At 43.6% G+C, this 15,432-nt stretch overlaps 1 protein-coding gene across 1 annotated transcript in view; it reads left to right on the top strand.

Moving 5' to 3' along the window:
- The window catches only part of TEKTIP1 (tektin bundle interacting protein 1), a 53,244-nt gene that overhangs the window by 10,779 nt on the left and 27,033 nt on the right, over positions 1-15,432 (top strand). The window contains exon 2 of the mRNA XM_069741945.1: positions 14,212-14,393. Within this exon, the coding sequence (XP_069598046.1) occupies positions 14,212-14,393 (182 nt within the window). The remainder of the gene's footprint in view (positions 1-14,211; positions 14,394-15,432) is intronic.

The following is a 15,432-nucleotide window of genomic DNA, read 5'->3' as shown; positions in this document are numbered from 1 at the left end:
GCACGGCAGGAACACGGGACTGGAAGGCACGGCAGGAACACGGGACTGGAAGGCACGGCAGGAACACAGGACTGGAAGGTACGGCAGGAACACGGGACTGGAAGTCACGGCAGGAACACGGGACTAGCAGGAACGGCAAACAGAGACAGTTTGAGACAACAGCAAAGGATGCACGGAACAGAGCCTAGGAACCTAAGGAGATGCTGGCAATTAACCAGCGAACGCAATAGACGCAAAGGCGTCTGAGCAGGGCAGACGCTGGGAAGAAGTACCGGACGGGTGCCGCCATATTGGAGGCGGAGCTGCCGGGTCACAACCTCCCAGAAGCCCCAGCGATGAAAGGCGTACATCTGCGCATGCACGGACCACAGAATGGACGAGCGCCGGAGAAGCAGGAAGACGGGGAGCAGGAAGGAGCATCGGGAGCGTGCCGGCCGGACAGGTAAGTATCAGGTAGCGGCGTAACACGTTGCACCAGAGAAAAACATGCCTAGACACTGAGTAGCCACCCCCCACATTCAAGGTGATAAAGGGAGGGAGTGGACATTTGCAGGTCACTACTCAGCAGACAGAGAAGCAGAGCAGACGCAGGCAAGAACCTTGGAGGAAACAAGACACTGAACAATGTGAGTATATCAAAGCCAATGCCTTTATTTTCTATTTTCTGTCTCTACATGTCCTAATTTCTGCCATTTCTTTCTTTCTGCATGTATCAGAATGTCATCTTCTTCTGATGAGGAGCAACGTCTTGGGCCTTCTCAAGCCGAACATGTCAATGAAGTGAGTACTTAACTCCTCAGATTGGTAAGTATTCACTGTCACTTCTACACATGTGAGAATTTTTTATTCCTTTTTTAGAGCACTTCTTCCACTGCGGCAGAGGGTGAGCAGGAGCAGCGGGGTCACGGTCGGGTGGCAAGACGGCAGCGTGTAAGTATACCTGGGTGACTGTTTATTGTATCCTCACTTTAGTATTCTTGAATCTTCCTTTCTTTACTTTCCTCTTTCTTTACATTTTTCTTCTGGACTCCTTTTTTATCTTGACTTTCATTATTCATGCCATTTCTCAGCCTCTGTTTTCTTTCTTTTCCTTATGTTAATGTATCCAACATTAATGTATTCATTTATTTTTTAGGTTCCAGAACGGGATGAGGGCCTCATTGACAACGATATCCTCATCTCCCTGGTCCATGAGCGAGACCCGTTGTAGGACACCCGGGTTCCCCAGCACTCGGACAATGTGACGATCCGGCGGCTATGGAATGAGGTGGCCAAAGCAATGTGGGATGGCTGGGACAACGCCCCGACTCGGGACCAAAATGCATTTTGTAAGTATTGCAATGCAGTGTGATGCAGCAGAGACCTTGGCCGTGCTCACTACAAATGTGTGTGATGCAGAAACTCTCAGGAGTTTCTCTCATCACACACAGTTGTGTGAGCACTGCCAAAAGTCCATTGTCTAACCATTATTTTTTTGTTTTTTCAACAGTGCTCAAAGTCAAAGCACGTTGGTGTTCGATGAAGGACCGCTTCAACAAGGACCTGCGCCAAGAGAGCCGTGTTCCAAGTGGTTCTGGAGCCGAAAGTATAAATACTACAGCATTCTGGTATTTTTAAGACCGGTCCTTGCCCAGAGAACGTAAGTATTTTTTTCTGTGTATTAGGTTGTGTTGTATTGTCATAATCTGTATGTTTCTATTCAACAGGAGTTGGCGTTTTTTAAGTTTTTGGTATTAATTTTTTTTCCTTTATTCACAGCACATGGAGCAGCACTGTTGACCCAGGTTCTGGAGCGGTCCTTCATCATACAGCCACAGACCTGTCCCAGCCATCCAGCAGCGCTGCAGCAAGTGGGCCTGCCTCACTAACTGGAGACCAGGAAGCTGGTCCATCAGGTGTTCCCCTTTCCCAGTCCTCTGCCCCTTTTTTTTGGGCTCCTCCCGGCAGCGGCAGAGGGCATCGGACAGGTCACTCATGCCCGAGTTTTTGCACTTGAGCTCGGTTTTTAATGATGGACTCAAGGCTTTGGGTGACCGACTGGATACTGCCATTAGCCATATGAATACACGTATCCAGGAGGTCACCAAAAGCCTTGACCAAGTAAAAGCTGACCTCCAGAGGCCAGCACATCATTTTTTAACCAAATTGAACAGGGCATGTTGGAACATCTTACTCCTGATCTCAAGCTTAGTGTCATGCAGGCCTGCAATGCTGCTTATGTGCAGGCTATGCAGCAGAGTTGGTATTTTCAGCAGACAGTTGTGGCATATCCACCTGTGCCTTCACTGTCACGATTAACCTCAGTGCCGACCTCTGCTGCATACCACTGCACGGCCACCTCCATTCCAAGCACTGCCGGACACCACTACAGCACCACCACCATGCCGAGTGCTGTAGGACAGCCCACCGCCACCACCATGACAACTGCTGCTCCTGCTTGGACCTCCTCCACTGACACCACCATGCAGCAGCAGGACTCTGGCATGGCCTTCCGCTCCACCACCACGATGCAGCAGGACCCTGGCATTCCCTTCCGCTCTGCCACCACGATGCAGCAGGACCCTGGCATTCCCTTCCGCTCCGCCACCACGATGCAGCAGGACCCTGGCATTCCCTTCCACTCCGCCACCACGATGCAGCAGGACCCTGGCATGTCCTTCCGCTCCGCCACCATGATGCAGCAGGACCCTGGAATGGCCTTACGAACTTCTACCACAACCATGCAGCAGCAGCAGCATGATAAAGACAGTGACAGTTTGGCCACCATGACCAGGCCGCAAGAAATGAGGCCGCCGAGGCTCCCCAGACCGCAGCACTGATCCCAAAAAGGGAGGAAAAAAAGTGGACCATTTTTATACCTCCCCCCTCACCTCCCAATGTGTCTGTTATGTCAGATTTGTCTCACCCTTCCAGTGTGTCTCAGCCCTCTCATGTGTCAAGCCCCATCTCCGATCTGCCAGACCCCGGTAGTTTAATTGCCCCTTCTCCTGCCACCCCTGTGTCGTCCACAGTGAGTCAAGCTTCACAGCTACATACCCCCCGTTTCCAGCACTCTACCCCAAGCAGGCGCAGTTAATTTTTTTATTTATTTGTTTGTTAAAAAAAATAAATAATAATGTTTTTGCCCCCAAAAAGGTTTGGTTAATTGTGTATTTCGACGCCAGCAACACACACCGTGCGCCAAATAAAAAACTGCGCCGCACACTTTATTTTTTGCCCACATCATAGCTCCAGTAGTTAGCAAGTACAACACTGCATTTTTGTGTGTCTTTAGTATAGAAGATATGAGGTGGGCCAAAAAATTTATACTTGTATTTTCTCCATAATCTCTTCCTTCTGCTTAGTCTGTGACTAGTGTTGGAGACTGTAGAGAAAATGGCGGCAATACAATGCAGAACTATACTCAACAGGTCAGGTGTCCAAAAACTCATTAGTTAGGACACCTGACCTGGTGAGTAGAGAACTGCCTTGTATAACCTCCATTTTCTCTTCTGTGTACGTAATCTATTCCACACAAAGGGAAGGGACGATGGTGGTCATACACGGCATATCTATGCTCACCTGCACAGGTGTCAGAAATAGTGAATTCATGAGGCTGTTATATGTGCATCATGAATTCATTATTTCTGACACCTGACTTGATAAGTATAGATCTGTTTTGCATTAAACAGCCTTCGTCTTTTCAGTCAAATAGATACAGCAGAACAGAATCAGGATGCAATGACGTCAACAACCTTACCACTAACAACCTAAGGCCGGAGTCACACTACAGCGAGATACAGCCGAGTCTTGCAGGTTAAAAACAAGCTCTGGCACCGACTCTCCGGAACGGAGCGTGCAGCTCCATGTATTGCTATGCGGCCGCACGCTCCGCTCTGGAGTGACGGTGCCAGAGCTTGGTTTTAACCTGCGAGACTCGGCCGTATCTCGCTGTAGTGTGACTTCGGCCTAAGGCTGCCGTCACACTAGCAGTATTTGGTCAGTATTTTACATCAGTATTTGTAAGCAAAACCAGGAGTGGAACAATTAGAGGAAAAGTATAATAGAAAAATATGCACTACTTCTGCATTTATCACCCACTCCTGATTTTGGCTTACAAATACTGATGTAAAATACTGACCAAACACTGCTACTGTGACGGCAGCCTTATTTTGTAGAGCAAATACATAGAAGACACAGTCAAGATACCCAAAAATTTAAGTTTATTAACAACAAATATTATTAACATTTAAACAAATAACTGGTACAGATCAAATCCCAACAGGACATTTACACAATATTGTCCTGCCATGACACACGTCCAATATCAGAATAAAAAAGGCAGCAAATTGGTCCCGCATGTGGCCAACTTCAGCAGTTGACCGCAGCGGGTGATGCTGGTAATCTGTCAATGGGTTTCCAACTGGTTCATCCAGTTCAATGTTGGGTCGCTCCTTAGCCATTATGTAATTGTGGAGAACCACACAGGCTTTGACCACCTTTTTAGATTAATGGCTGTTGCAAGAATGCGCCATTTTGAGACTAGAATCCCAAAGGTACACTCTACTGTTCTTCGGGCCCTGGTCAGTCTGTAATTAAAGATCCTTTTTGTGTGGTTCAAGTCCCGACTGGAATATGGCTTCAGTAGGTTTTCACACATCTGAAAGGCCTCATCCCCAACCATAACAAATGGCATCGGTGGACCTTGAGTGTTGGTTAGAGGTCGTGGCCATGGAAAATTAAAACTTTTTTCATACACACGGCGCCCCATATCCAAGTTCTTGAAAGTCTGGGAATCGTTGCCACGGCCAAAAGCTTCAATGTCCACGGCGATGAAGCAACAGTCCGCATCTGCTATTGCCATGAGCACAACAGAAAAATATTTTTTATAATTGAAGTATTCCGATCCTGTTCTGGCTGGTTTGATAATGCGGATATGCTTTCCATCCAACGCTCCCAAACTGTTGGGGAAATCACACACACTCCAGAATTTTTAAGCAATTTCAATCCACATGTCCGCGGTGGGTAGGGGTATCAATTCATCCCGGAGAACATTCCACAAAACCCGACATGTGTCTACAACTATTCTCAACAGGGTGGAAATTCCAAGCCGGTATTGGAAGTGGAGGGATGATAAACTCTCTCTGGTTGCCAGAAATCTGTAATAAAATAAATAACAACAAAATTAACAATCAATTCTAGTTGTAACACACAGTAGCACACTGTTAAGATTTCAGCAGTCCTAGGGTCTATATATAGATATCCCATAATACACACCCTCTGTAGTCCCATTGGCGGTTTCTGGTTATCTAGATTTTTCTCCTGTAAAATTTTCCACCATGCGCACAAAATGCGCAAACGCATGACAAAAGCATGATAAAGCGGGAAAACGCAGCGTTTTATTAACCACATGCGTTCCCGCATGCATCTAGAAAACGCTGCGTTTGCACGTGTTTCTATGCGTTTTTCCTGCACTTGCGGATGCGGATTAAACGCTGCGGATTCGAACACAAATGTGAAACTATCCTAAGACGTGCGTTTATTTGTGAAAAAAATGGAAACTTGGCGAAAATTTTGAAATGTTCCAACTTTGACTTTTTGTGCCCTTAAATCACAGAGATATGTCACACAAAATACTTAATAAGTAACATTTCCCACATGTCTACTTTACATCAGCACAATTTTGGAACCAACATTTTTTTTTAAGGAGTTATAAGGGTTAAAAATTGACCAGCAATTTCTCATTTTTACAACACCATTTTTTTATGGACCACATCTCATTTGAAGTCATTTTGAGGGGTCTATGTGATAGAAAATAACCAAGCGTGACACCATTCTAAAACCTGCACCCCTCAAGGTGCTCAAAACCACATTCAAGAAGTTTATTGACCCTTCAGGTGTTTCACATGAATTTTTGGATTGTTTAAATAAAAATGAACATTTAACTTTTTTTCACACAAAATTTAATTCAGCTCCAATTTGATTTATTTTACCAAGAGTAACTGGAGAAAATGGACCGCAAAAGTTGTTGTATAATTTGTCCTGAGTACGCTGATACCCCATATGTGGGGGTAAACCACTGTTTGGGCGCATGGCAGAGCTCGGAAGGGAAGGAGCACTATTTGACTTTTCAATGCAAAATTGACTGGAATTGAGATACGACGCTATGTTGCGTTTGGAGAGCCACTGATGTGCCTAAACATTGAAACCACCCTCAAGTAACACCATTTTGGAAAGTAGACCCCCCAAGGAACTTATCTAGATGTGTGGTGAGCACTTTGACCCACCAAGTGCTTCACAGAAGTTTATAATGCAGAGCCGTAAAAATAAAAAATCATATTTTCAAAAAAATGATATTTTTGCCCATAATTTTTTATTTTTCCAAGGGTAAGAGAAGAAATTAGATGCCAAAAGTTGTTGTGCAATTTGTCCTGAGTATGCTGATACTCCATATGTGGGGGTAAACCACTGTTTGGGCGCATGGCAGAGCTCGGAAGAGAAGGAGCGCCATTTGACTTTTCAATGCAAAATTGACTGGAATTGAGATGGGACGCCATGTTGCGTTTGGAGAGCCACTGATGTGCCTAAACATTGAAACCCCCCAAAAGTGACACCATTTTGGAAAGTAGACCCCCTAAGGAACTTATCTAGATGTGTTGTGAGAACTTTGAACCCACAAGTGTTTCACTACAGTTTATAATGCAGAGCCGTGAAAATAAAAAATAATTTTTTTCCACAAAAATTATGTTTTAGCCCCCAGTTTTGTATTTTCCCAAGGGTACCAGGAGAAATTGAACCCCAAAAGTTGTTCTGAGTAGGCTGATACCCCATATGTTGGGGGAACCACCATTTGGGCGCATGGCAGAGCTCAGAAGGGAAGGAGCGCCATTTGGAATGCAGACTTAGATGGATTGGTCTGCAGGCGTCACATTGTATTTGCAGAGCCCCTAATGTACCTAAACAGTAGAACCCCCCCACAAGTGACCCCATATTGGAACCTAGACCCCCAAGGAACTTATCTAGATGTGTTGTGAGAACTTTGAACCCCCAAGTGTTTCACTACAGTTTATAACGCAGAGCTGTGAAAATAAAAAAACATTTTTTCTCACAAAAATGTTTTTTTCTAGCCCCTCAAATTTTTATTTTCCCAAGAGTAACAAGAGAAATTGAACCCTAAAAGTTGTTGTCCAAATTGTCCTCAGTACTCTGATACCCCATATTGTGGGGTAAACCCCTGTTTGGGTGCACAGGAGAGCCCGGAAGGGAAGGAGCACTGTTTTACTTTTTCAACGTAGAATTGGCTCAATGTGGGTGTGCGCTAGCGATGCGTTCACCATTACAAGCAATGGCGGCGTTAATGGACTACGTTACACCGTGTTATGCCGCCGTGTAACGTAGTCTGTTAAACGTACCGCCATAACGCAATGGGAACCAAGGCTAACCCTAGCCCTGACCCTAGCCCTAACCCTAGCCCTAACCCTAACCTTAACCCTAGCCCTAACCCTAGTCTTAACCCTACCCCTAACCTTACCCCTAACCTTAGCCCTAACCCTATCCCTAACCCTAACTCTAGCCCTAACTGTTGTGAATTCTGTGGTCAAGCTCCCTCCTGTGGTCATGAGTGGTGCTTCGGCTGGTTCTGTCTATGAGCTTCCTCTGGTGGATGTGAGTGGGGCTGCGGCTTCTGAGTTTCCTTCCTCAGGTGACGGGGTTAAGTCGTTAGGTGCTGCTCTATTTAACTCCACCTAGTTCTTTGTTCCTGGCCTCCAGTCAATGTTCCAGTATTGGTCTTGCTTTCTCCTGGATCGTTCTTGTGGCCTGTCTGCCCTGCATAAGCTAAGTTCTGCTTGTGTTATTTTTGTTTGCTATTTTTTCTGTCTAGCTTGCTATATTGGTTTGTCTTGCTGGCTGGGAGCTCTGGGACGCAGAGGAAGCACCTCCGTACCGTTAGTCGGTGCGGAGGGTCTTTTTGCGCCCTCTGCGTGGTTGTTAATAGGTTTTTGTGCTGACCGCAAAGCTATCTTTCCTGTCCTCGGTCTATTTAGTAAGTCAGGCCTCACTTTGCTAAAATCTATTTCATCTCTGTGTTTGTGTTTTCATCTTTGCTCACAGTCATTATATGTGGGGGGCTGCCTTTTCCTTTGGGGAATTTCTCTGAGGCAAGGCAGGCTTATTTTTCTATCTTCAGGGCTAGCTAGTTTCTCAGGCTGTGCCGAGTTGCATAGGGAGCATTAGGAGCAATCCACGGCTACCTCTAGTGTGGTGTGATAGGATTAGGGATTGCGGTCAGCAGAGTTCCCACGTCTCAGAGCTCGTCCTATGTGATTAGCAACTATCAGGTCATTTTCTGTGCTCGTAACCACCAGGTCCATTGTGGTTCTGAATCACCTGTTCATAACACCTAACTCTAGCCCTAACCCTAACCTTAGCCCTAACCCTAGCCCTAGCCTTAACCCTACCCCTAACCCTAATCCTAACCCTAGCCCTAATCCTAACCCTAGCCCTAACCCTAATGGGAAAATGGAAATAAATACATTTTTTAAATTTTATTATTTCTCCCTAACTAAGCGGGTAATGAGGGGGGTTTGATTTACTTTCATAGCGTTTTTTTAGCGGATTTTTATGATTGACAGCTGTCACACACTAAAAGACGTTTTTTATTGTAAAAAATAGTTTTTGCGTCTCCACATTTTGAGAGCTATAATTTTTCCATATTTTGGTCCACAGAGTCATGTGAGGTCTTGTTTTTTGCGGGACGAGTTGACTTTTTTATTGGTATCATTTTCGGGCACGTGACATTTTTTGATCGCTTTTTATTCCGATTTTTGTGACGCAGAATGACCAAAAACCAGCTTTTCACGAATTTCTTTTTGGAGGGGCGTTTATACCATTCCACGTTTGGTAAAATTGATAAAGCGGTATTATTGTTTGGGTGAGTACGATTACAGCGATACCTCATTTATATCATTTTTTAATGTTTTGGCGCTTTTATACGATAAAAACTATTTTATATAAAAATAATTATTTTGCATCGCTTTTTTCTGAGGACTATAATTTTTTTTATTTTTTTGCTGATGATGCTGTATGGTGGCTCGTTTTTTTGTGGGACAAGATGACATTTTCAGCGGTACCATGGTTATTTATAGCCGTCTTTTTGATCGCGTGTTATTCCACTTTTTGTTCGGCGGTATGATAATAAAGCGTTGTTTTTTGCCTCGTTTTTTTTTATTTTTTACCGCGTTCACTGAAGGGGTTAACTAGCAGGACAGTTTTATAGGTGGGGTTGTTACGGATGCGGCGATACTAAATATGTGTACTTTTATAGTTTTTTTTTATTATTTAGATAAAGAAATGTATTTATGGGAACAATATTTTTTTTTTCTTTATTTAGTTTTTTTTCTTCTTTTTTTACACATGTGAATATTTTTTTTTAACTTTACAACATTGCCCCGGGGGAAAAGGGGAAGAGGGGGGGGCATCATGTTATAGGGTCAGATCGCTGAGTGCACAGCACTGTGTCAGATCAGCGATCTGACATGCAGGGCTGCAGGCTTACCAGCGCTTGTTCTGAGCAGGCGCTGGTAAGCCACCTCCCTGCAGGACCCGGATGCAGCCCCATGGCCATTTTGGATCCGGGGCCTGCAGGGAGAAGAAGGTAGGAGACCCTTGGAGCAACGCGATCACATCACGTTGCTCCGAGGGTCTCAGGGAAGCACGCAGGAAGCCCCCTCCCTGTGCGATGCTTCCCTATACTGCCAGAACACTGCGATCCGTGACCGCTCCTGGCACATAGTGCCGGATGTCAGCTGCGATATCTCGTCACTGGAAATTAAGTCCCAGGTCACCTTGACGGGATAGTACGTCATATGGGATTAAGGGGTTAAATCCACAGCTCTTTACAGACAATATCATCGCTGTCCCCAATGGGGCTCACAATCTAAGTTCCCTATCAGAATGTCTTTGGAGTATGGGAGGAAACTGGAGAACACCCACGCAGCACGGGGAGAACCTACAAACTCCTTGCAGATGTTGTCCTTGGTGGGATTTAAACCCAGGACCCCAGCACTGCAAGGCTGCACTGCTAACCACTGAGCCACCATGCTTCCCATTACCATAATAATATTTGTGAAATGCCAGAATAATAAGAGAGAGAGAGACAGAATGTTTTAAGGCATTTTTATTACTTACTGCAAAGTCAAAAGTTTACATACACTAAGATTACTATGCCTTTAAACAATTCTGGACTGCCCATATGCTGATGTCTCGTGTTATGAACAGGTGATTCAGAATCACAATGGACCTAGTGGTTAAGAGCACACAAGTGACCTGTTTAGTTACTAAATAGAACGAGCTCTGAGACGTGCGAACTCTGCTGACCGCAATCCCTGATCCTATCATACCACACTAAAGGTAGCCGTGGAGCGCTCCTGACCAGAACCTAGGCGCCTCGTCACAGCCTGAGAAACTAGCTAGCCCTGAAGATAGAAAAATAAGCCTACCTTGCCTCAGAGAAATTCCCCAAAGGAAAAGGCAGCCCCCCACATATAATGACTGTGAGTAAGATGAAAATACAAACACGGAGATGAAATAGATTTAGCAAAGTGAGGCCCGACTTACTGAATAGACCGAGGATAGGAAAGATAGCTTTGCGGTCAACACAAAAACCTACAAATAACCACGCAGAGGGGACAAAAAGACCCTCCACACCGACTAACGGTACGGAGGTGCTCCCTCTGTGTCTCAGAGCTTCCAGCAAGCAAGAAAAACCAATATAGCAAGCTGGACAGAAAATATAGGAAACAAAAGTAACATAAGCAAAACTTAGCTCATGCAAGGCAGACAGGCCACAGGAACGATCCAGGAGATAGCAAGGCCAATACTGGAACATTGACTGGAGGCCAGGAACAAAGAACTAGGTGGAGTTAAGTAGAGCAGCACCTAACGACTTAACCTCGTCACCTGAGGAAGGAAACTCAGAAGCCGCAGCCCCACTCACATCCACCAGAGGAAGCTCATAGACAGAACCAGCCGAAGTACCACTCATGACCACAGGAGGGAGCTTGACCACAGAATTCACAACAGTCTCGTGTTTGGAAGCTTTGGATAGGCTATTTGGTGACATCTGAGTTAATTAGAGACACACTTGTGGATGTATTTTAATGCACACCTGAAACACACTGCTTCTTTGTGTACCATCATGGAAAAGTCTAAAGAAATCAGCCAATATATCAGGAAGAGAAAGGACTTGCACAAGTCTGGCTCATCCTTGGGTACAATTTCAAGATACCTGAAGATACCTCGTTCATCTGTACAAACAATTATACGCAAGTACAAACAAGATGGGAATGTCCAGCCATCATACCGCTCAGGAAGGAGACAGGTTCTGTGTCCCAGACATAAAAGTGCTTTGGTCCAACCTGTGCATATCAACCCAAGGACAAAGCAAAAGACCTTGTGAAGATGATGGCGAAAGCTGGTATGATTGTGTCAATATCCTCAGTGAAACCTGTACTGTATCAACATGGGCTGAAAGGCCACTCTGCCAGGAAGAAGCCATTACTCCAAAACAAACATAAAAAAAGTTTAATATTTGCAAAGGCACACAGGAACAAAGACCTTCATTTTTGGAGACATGTCCTGTGGTATGATGAAACTAAAATGGAACTTTTTGGGCATAATGACCATCGTTACGTTTGGAAGAAAAAGGGAGAAGCTACAAAGCCTATGAACACCATCCCAACTGTGAAACATGGGGGTGGCAACATCATGTTGTGGGTTGCTTTGCTGCAGGAGGGACTGGTGCACTTCACAAAATAGTTGGCATCATGAGAAAAAAAGATTATATGGCAATGCTGAAGTAACATCTCAACATATCAGCCAGGAAGTTAAAGCTTGGGCAGAAATGGGTCTTCCAAATGGATAATGACCAGAAGCATGCTGCCAAAATGATAGCAAAGTGGCTTAAGGATAACAAAATCAACATTTAGGAGTGACCATCACAAAGCCCTGATCTCAATCCTATTGAAGATTTATGGGTAAAGCTAAAAAGGCTGGTGCGAGCAAGGCGACCTACAAACCTGAATCAGTTATACCAGTTTTGTCAGGAGGAATGGGCCCAAATTCCGACCAACTATTGTGAGAAGCTTGTGGAAGGATATCTCAAACATTTTATTCATGTCCTTCAGTTTAAGGGCAATGGTACCAAATGCTAATGAAATGTATGTAAACATTTGACTTTACACTAAGTAATAAAAATACCTTAAACCATTCTCTCACTCTCATTATTCTGGCATTTGGAAAATATTAATAATTATGGTAATCCTAATTGACCTAAAACGGGAAAAGTTTATTCTGATTTCATGTCAGATATTGAGTAAAAAATGCATATGTGCCTTTTTATATAGTGTATGTAAACTTCTGGTTTCAACTGTATCTCTCCGGTAGATTGTAAGCTCTTATAGTCAGCAGGTACCTCTCTCTCTCTATCTCCCATGTAGACTGTAACCTATTATGGTCAGTGGGGTACTCTCTGTAATATGTAAGCTCTTATGATTAGCAGGGTCTTCTTTCTCCTTCTTCTGTAGAGTGTAAGCTCTTATGATCACTGGAGTCTTCTCTCCTGTAGAGTGTAGATTTGTCTTTTTACCTTGAGAAAGATGACGATCTGGGACCAAAACACACTGGCACAATAAAACCATTTTGGAACACAAAAGGTTTCTCATTTACCACAGCGCAGCCCATATATTAGGGGATATCGTTGTCCACCACTATCCTGTAGAGTGTTATTCTGTCATGGTCAGTGGAGTCCTCTCTCTCCTGTTGAGTGTAAGCTCTAATGGTCAGCAGGGTTATCTCTCTCTCGTCTGTAGCGTGTAAGCTCCTATGATTAGTGGGGTCCACTCTTTCTCTCTTGTTCAGCGTAAGCTCTTATGGTCAGTGGGGTCCTCCCTCTCGTCTGTAGAGTGTAAGCTCTAATGGTCAGCGGGGTCCTCTCTCTCATTTGCAGAGTGTAAGCTCTTATGATCAGTGAGGTCCTCTCTCTCGTCTGTAGAGTGTAAGCTCTAATGGTCAGTGGGGTTTTCTATCTCTCTCGTCTGTAGAGTGTTAGCTGTTATGGTTAGTGGGGTCCTCTCTCTCTCTTGTAGAGTGTAAGCTCTCACTCTTCTTTCCATGTTTATTTTCCAGTATTAAGATTTGTTCAAAATTTATTAGTCCCAAATCGAATTGTTGGGGAAAATTCGGGTTATTTGATTTCAAAAGACCTGCTCAGGGGATGCTCTTTAGCCATAATAGGATAATGCCCACTGGTGAAGTGGATATAACTGTTTGTATCTACGTTTAAAAAAAAAAAATCTTTGTAATGATTTTCGTGATGAGTAATTGTTAGATCAAGGAAGTCAATACTACCCTTCTCCACAATAGGAGTAAAGGAAATCTCCCATGGGTTCAGGTTAAATTCGTTTACAAAGTTGGTAAGGTCATCATAGCTTCCCATCCATATAATTATTAAATCATCAGTTGCTTTCTAGGTGAAATTTCTTAAACGGATTATTGCACAAGAGAAAATAGGAAATTAGATATTGTCCATAATGTTTTCTATAATTTTAAGGTATATCATGCATGTTGAATAGAAAAGAAGCAAGCAAAGTTTTCAGAAACATCCCAAAGGTTGTTAATGCACCCATGCTTTTTCGAGAAGCTCTCCTCCCATCAAAAGTTTTTATGCTCTTAATATATTGCAGTCATCATATTATGGAGTATTGTGTACTTACAATTGCTCATTTTGCCTTTCTACCCAGTTAATTTGTCTCTTTTCCAATAGTGCTATGACATCATGTGATTAAAAACTGACCAGCTGACTCCTTCTAAGCTCTATTTAGAAACAGGGGGTCAAGTTTCCCTGTATGAGTCATGAGTCACTGCAAAAGTGCCTGGCAAAGGGGGAAGGAGCAGAGCAGCTGGGTCAGGAGTTGAAGAGGGGAATGATAAATGCAAGGACAAGAGACTTCCTGTTTCTACATAGAGCAGAGAAAAGAGAAGAATTAACTGGGTAGAATGACAAATGAGCAATTGTAAGTATGCAGTGTAATGATGAATTCAGTATATTAAGATGGTAAAAAATTTGATCGAAGTGCTTCTTTAAATACTTTTGAAAGACAATGTATACAGCTCTCCATTCAAACCATACAAACTGTAGGAAACAAGTGTTTTAATTTTATTTTATTTTTCTAGTGATAAGCCTGCATCACTCTATGGAGCTACCAACTCCCCCATCCTGCACCAGGCAGTTTCCTTTACCACAAGTCCTTGGGGTGTAGATGTTAAATCAAATGTTTTACTTAGTAACAAACGGGAGCCCTTCCTTCGATGGCAAAATCAACACAGACAAAGAGAGCAGGCGGCACTCCAGCCCAGTAAGTATTTTTTGAGGAGTCTAAATAAAGTGAATTTTAGCCTTTGCCTTAGTAGGGCCGGAGTCACACTAAACGTATGAAAAATTGGTCCAAGTCTCCCTGTTGAGGGGCACAACTGTAATGCAAATGTCATGCGAGTGTCATGCAAGTACAATCAGATTTTTGACACCTAGCATCCGATTTACATCCCATTGTCATCTGATTGTTTTCCGATTGCAATGCGATTTTAACATGAGCATTTACATAGAGCAATTCTCTATGTCATTTACACATCGTTTTCAAAGGAAATATTCTTCAAAACATATACAGGTGCATCTCACAAAATTAGAATATCATCAAAAAGTTAATTTATTTCAGTTCTTCAATACAAAAAGTGAAACTCATATATTATAGAGTCATTACAAACAGAGTGATCTACTTCAAGTGTTTATTTCTGTTAATGTGATGATTATGGCTTACAGCCAATGAAAACATAAAAGTCATTGTCTCAGTAAATTAGAATACTTTATAACAGCAGCTTGAAAAAATGATTTTAACATCCGAAATGTTGGCCTACTGAAATGTATGTTCAGTAAATGCACTCAATACTTGGTCGGGGCTCCTTTTGCATCAATTATTGCATCAATGCGGCGTGGCATGAAGACGATCAGCCTGTGGCACTGCTGAGGTGTTATGGAAGCCCAGGTTGCTTTGCTAGCAGCCTTCAGCTCATCTGCATTGTTGGATATGGTGTCTCTCATCTACCTCTTGACAATGCCCCATAGACTCTCTATGGGGTTAAGGTCAGACGAGTTTGCTGACCAATCAAGCACAGTGATACTGTTGTTTCTAAACCAGTTATTGGTACTTTTGGCAGTTTGGACAGGGGCCAAGTCCTGCTGGAGAATGAAATTTCCATCTCCAAAAAGCTTGTCGGCAGAGGGAAGCATGAAGTGCTCTAAAATTTCCTGGTAGACGGCTGCGCTGACTTTGGTCTTGATAAAACACAGTGCACTTACACCAGCAGATGTCATAGCTCCCAAAACCATCATTGATTATG

The sequence above is a fragment of the Ranitomeya imitator genome, chromosome 1, assembly GCF_032444005.1.
Source record: "Ranitomeya imitator isolate aRanImi1 chromosome 1, aRanImi1.pri, whole genome shotgun sequence".
NCBI classification, from domain to species: Eukaryota; Metazoa; Chordata; class Amphibia; order Anura; family Dendrobatidae; genus Ranitomeya; species Ranitomeya imitator.
Note: the sequence above shows the minus strand (reverse complement) of the source record. Positions and strands in the feature narration are given on the sequence as shown.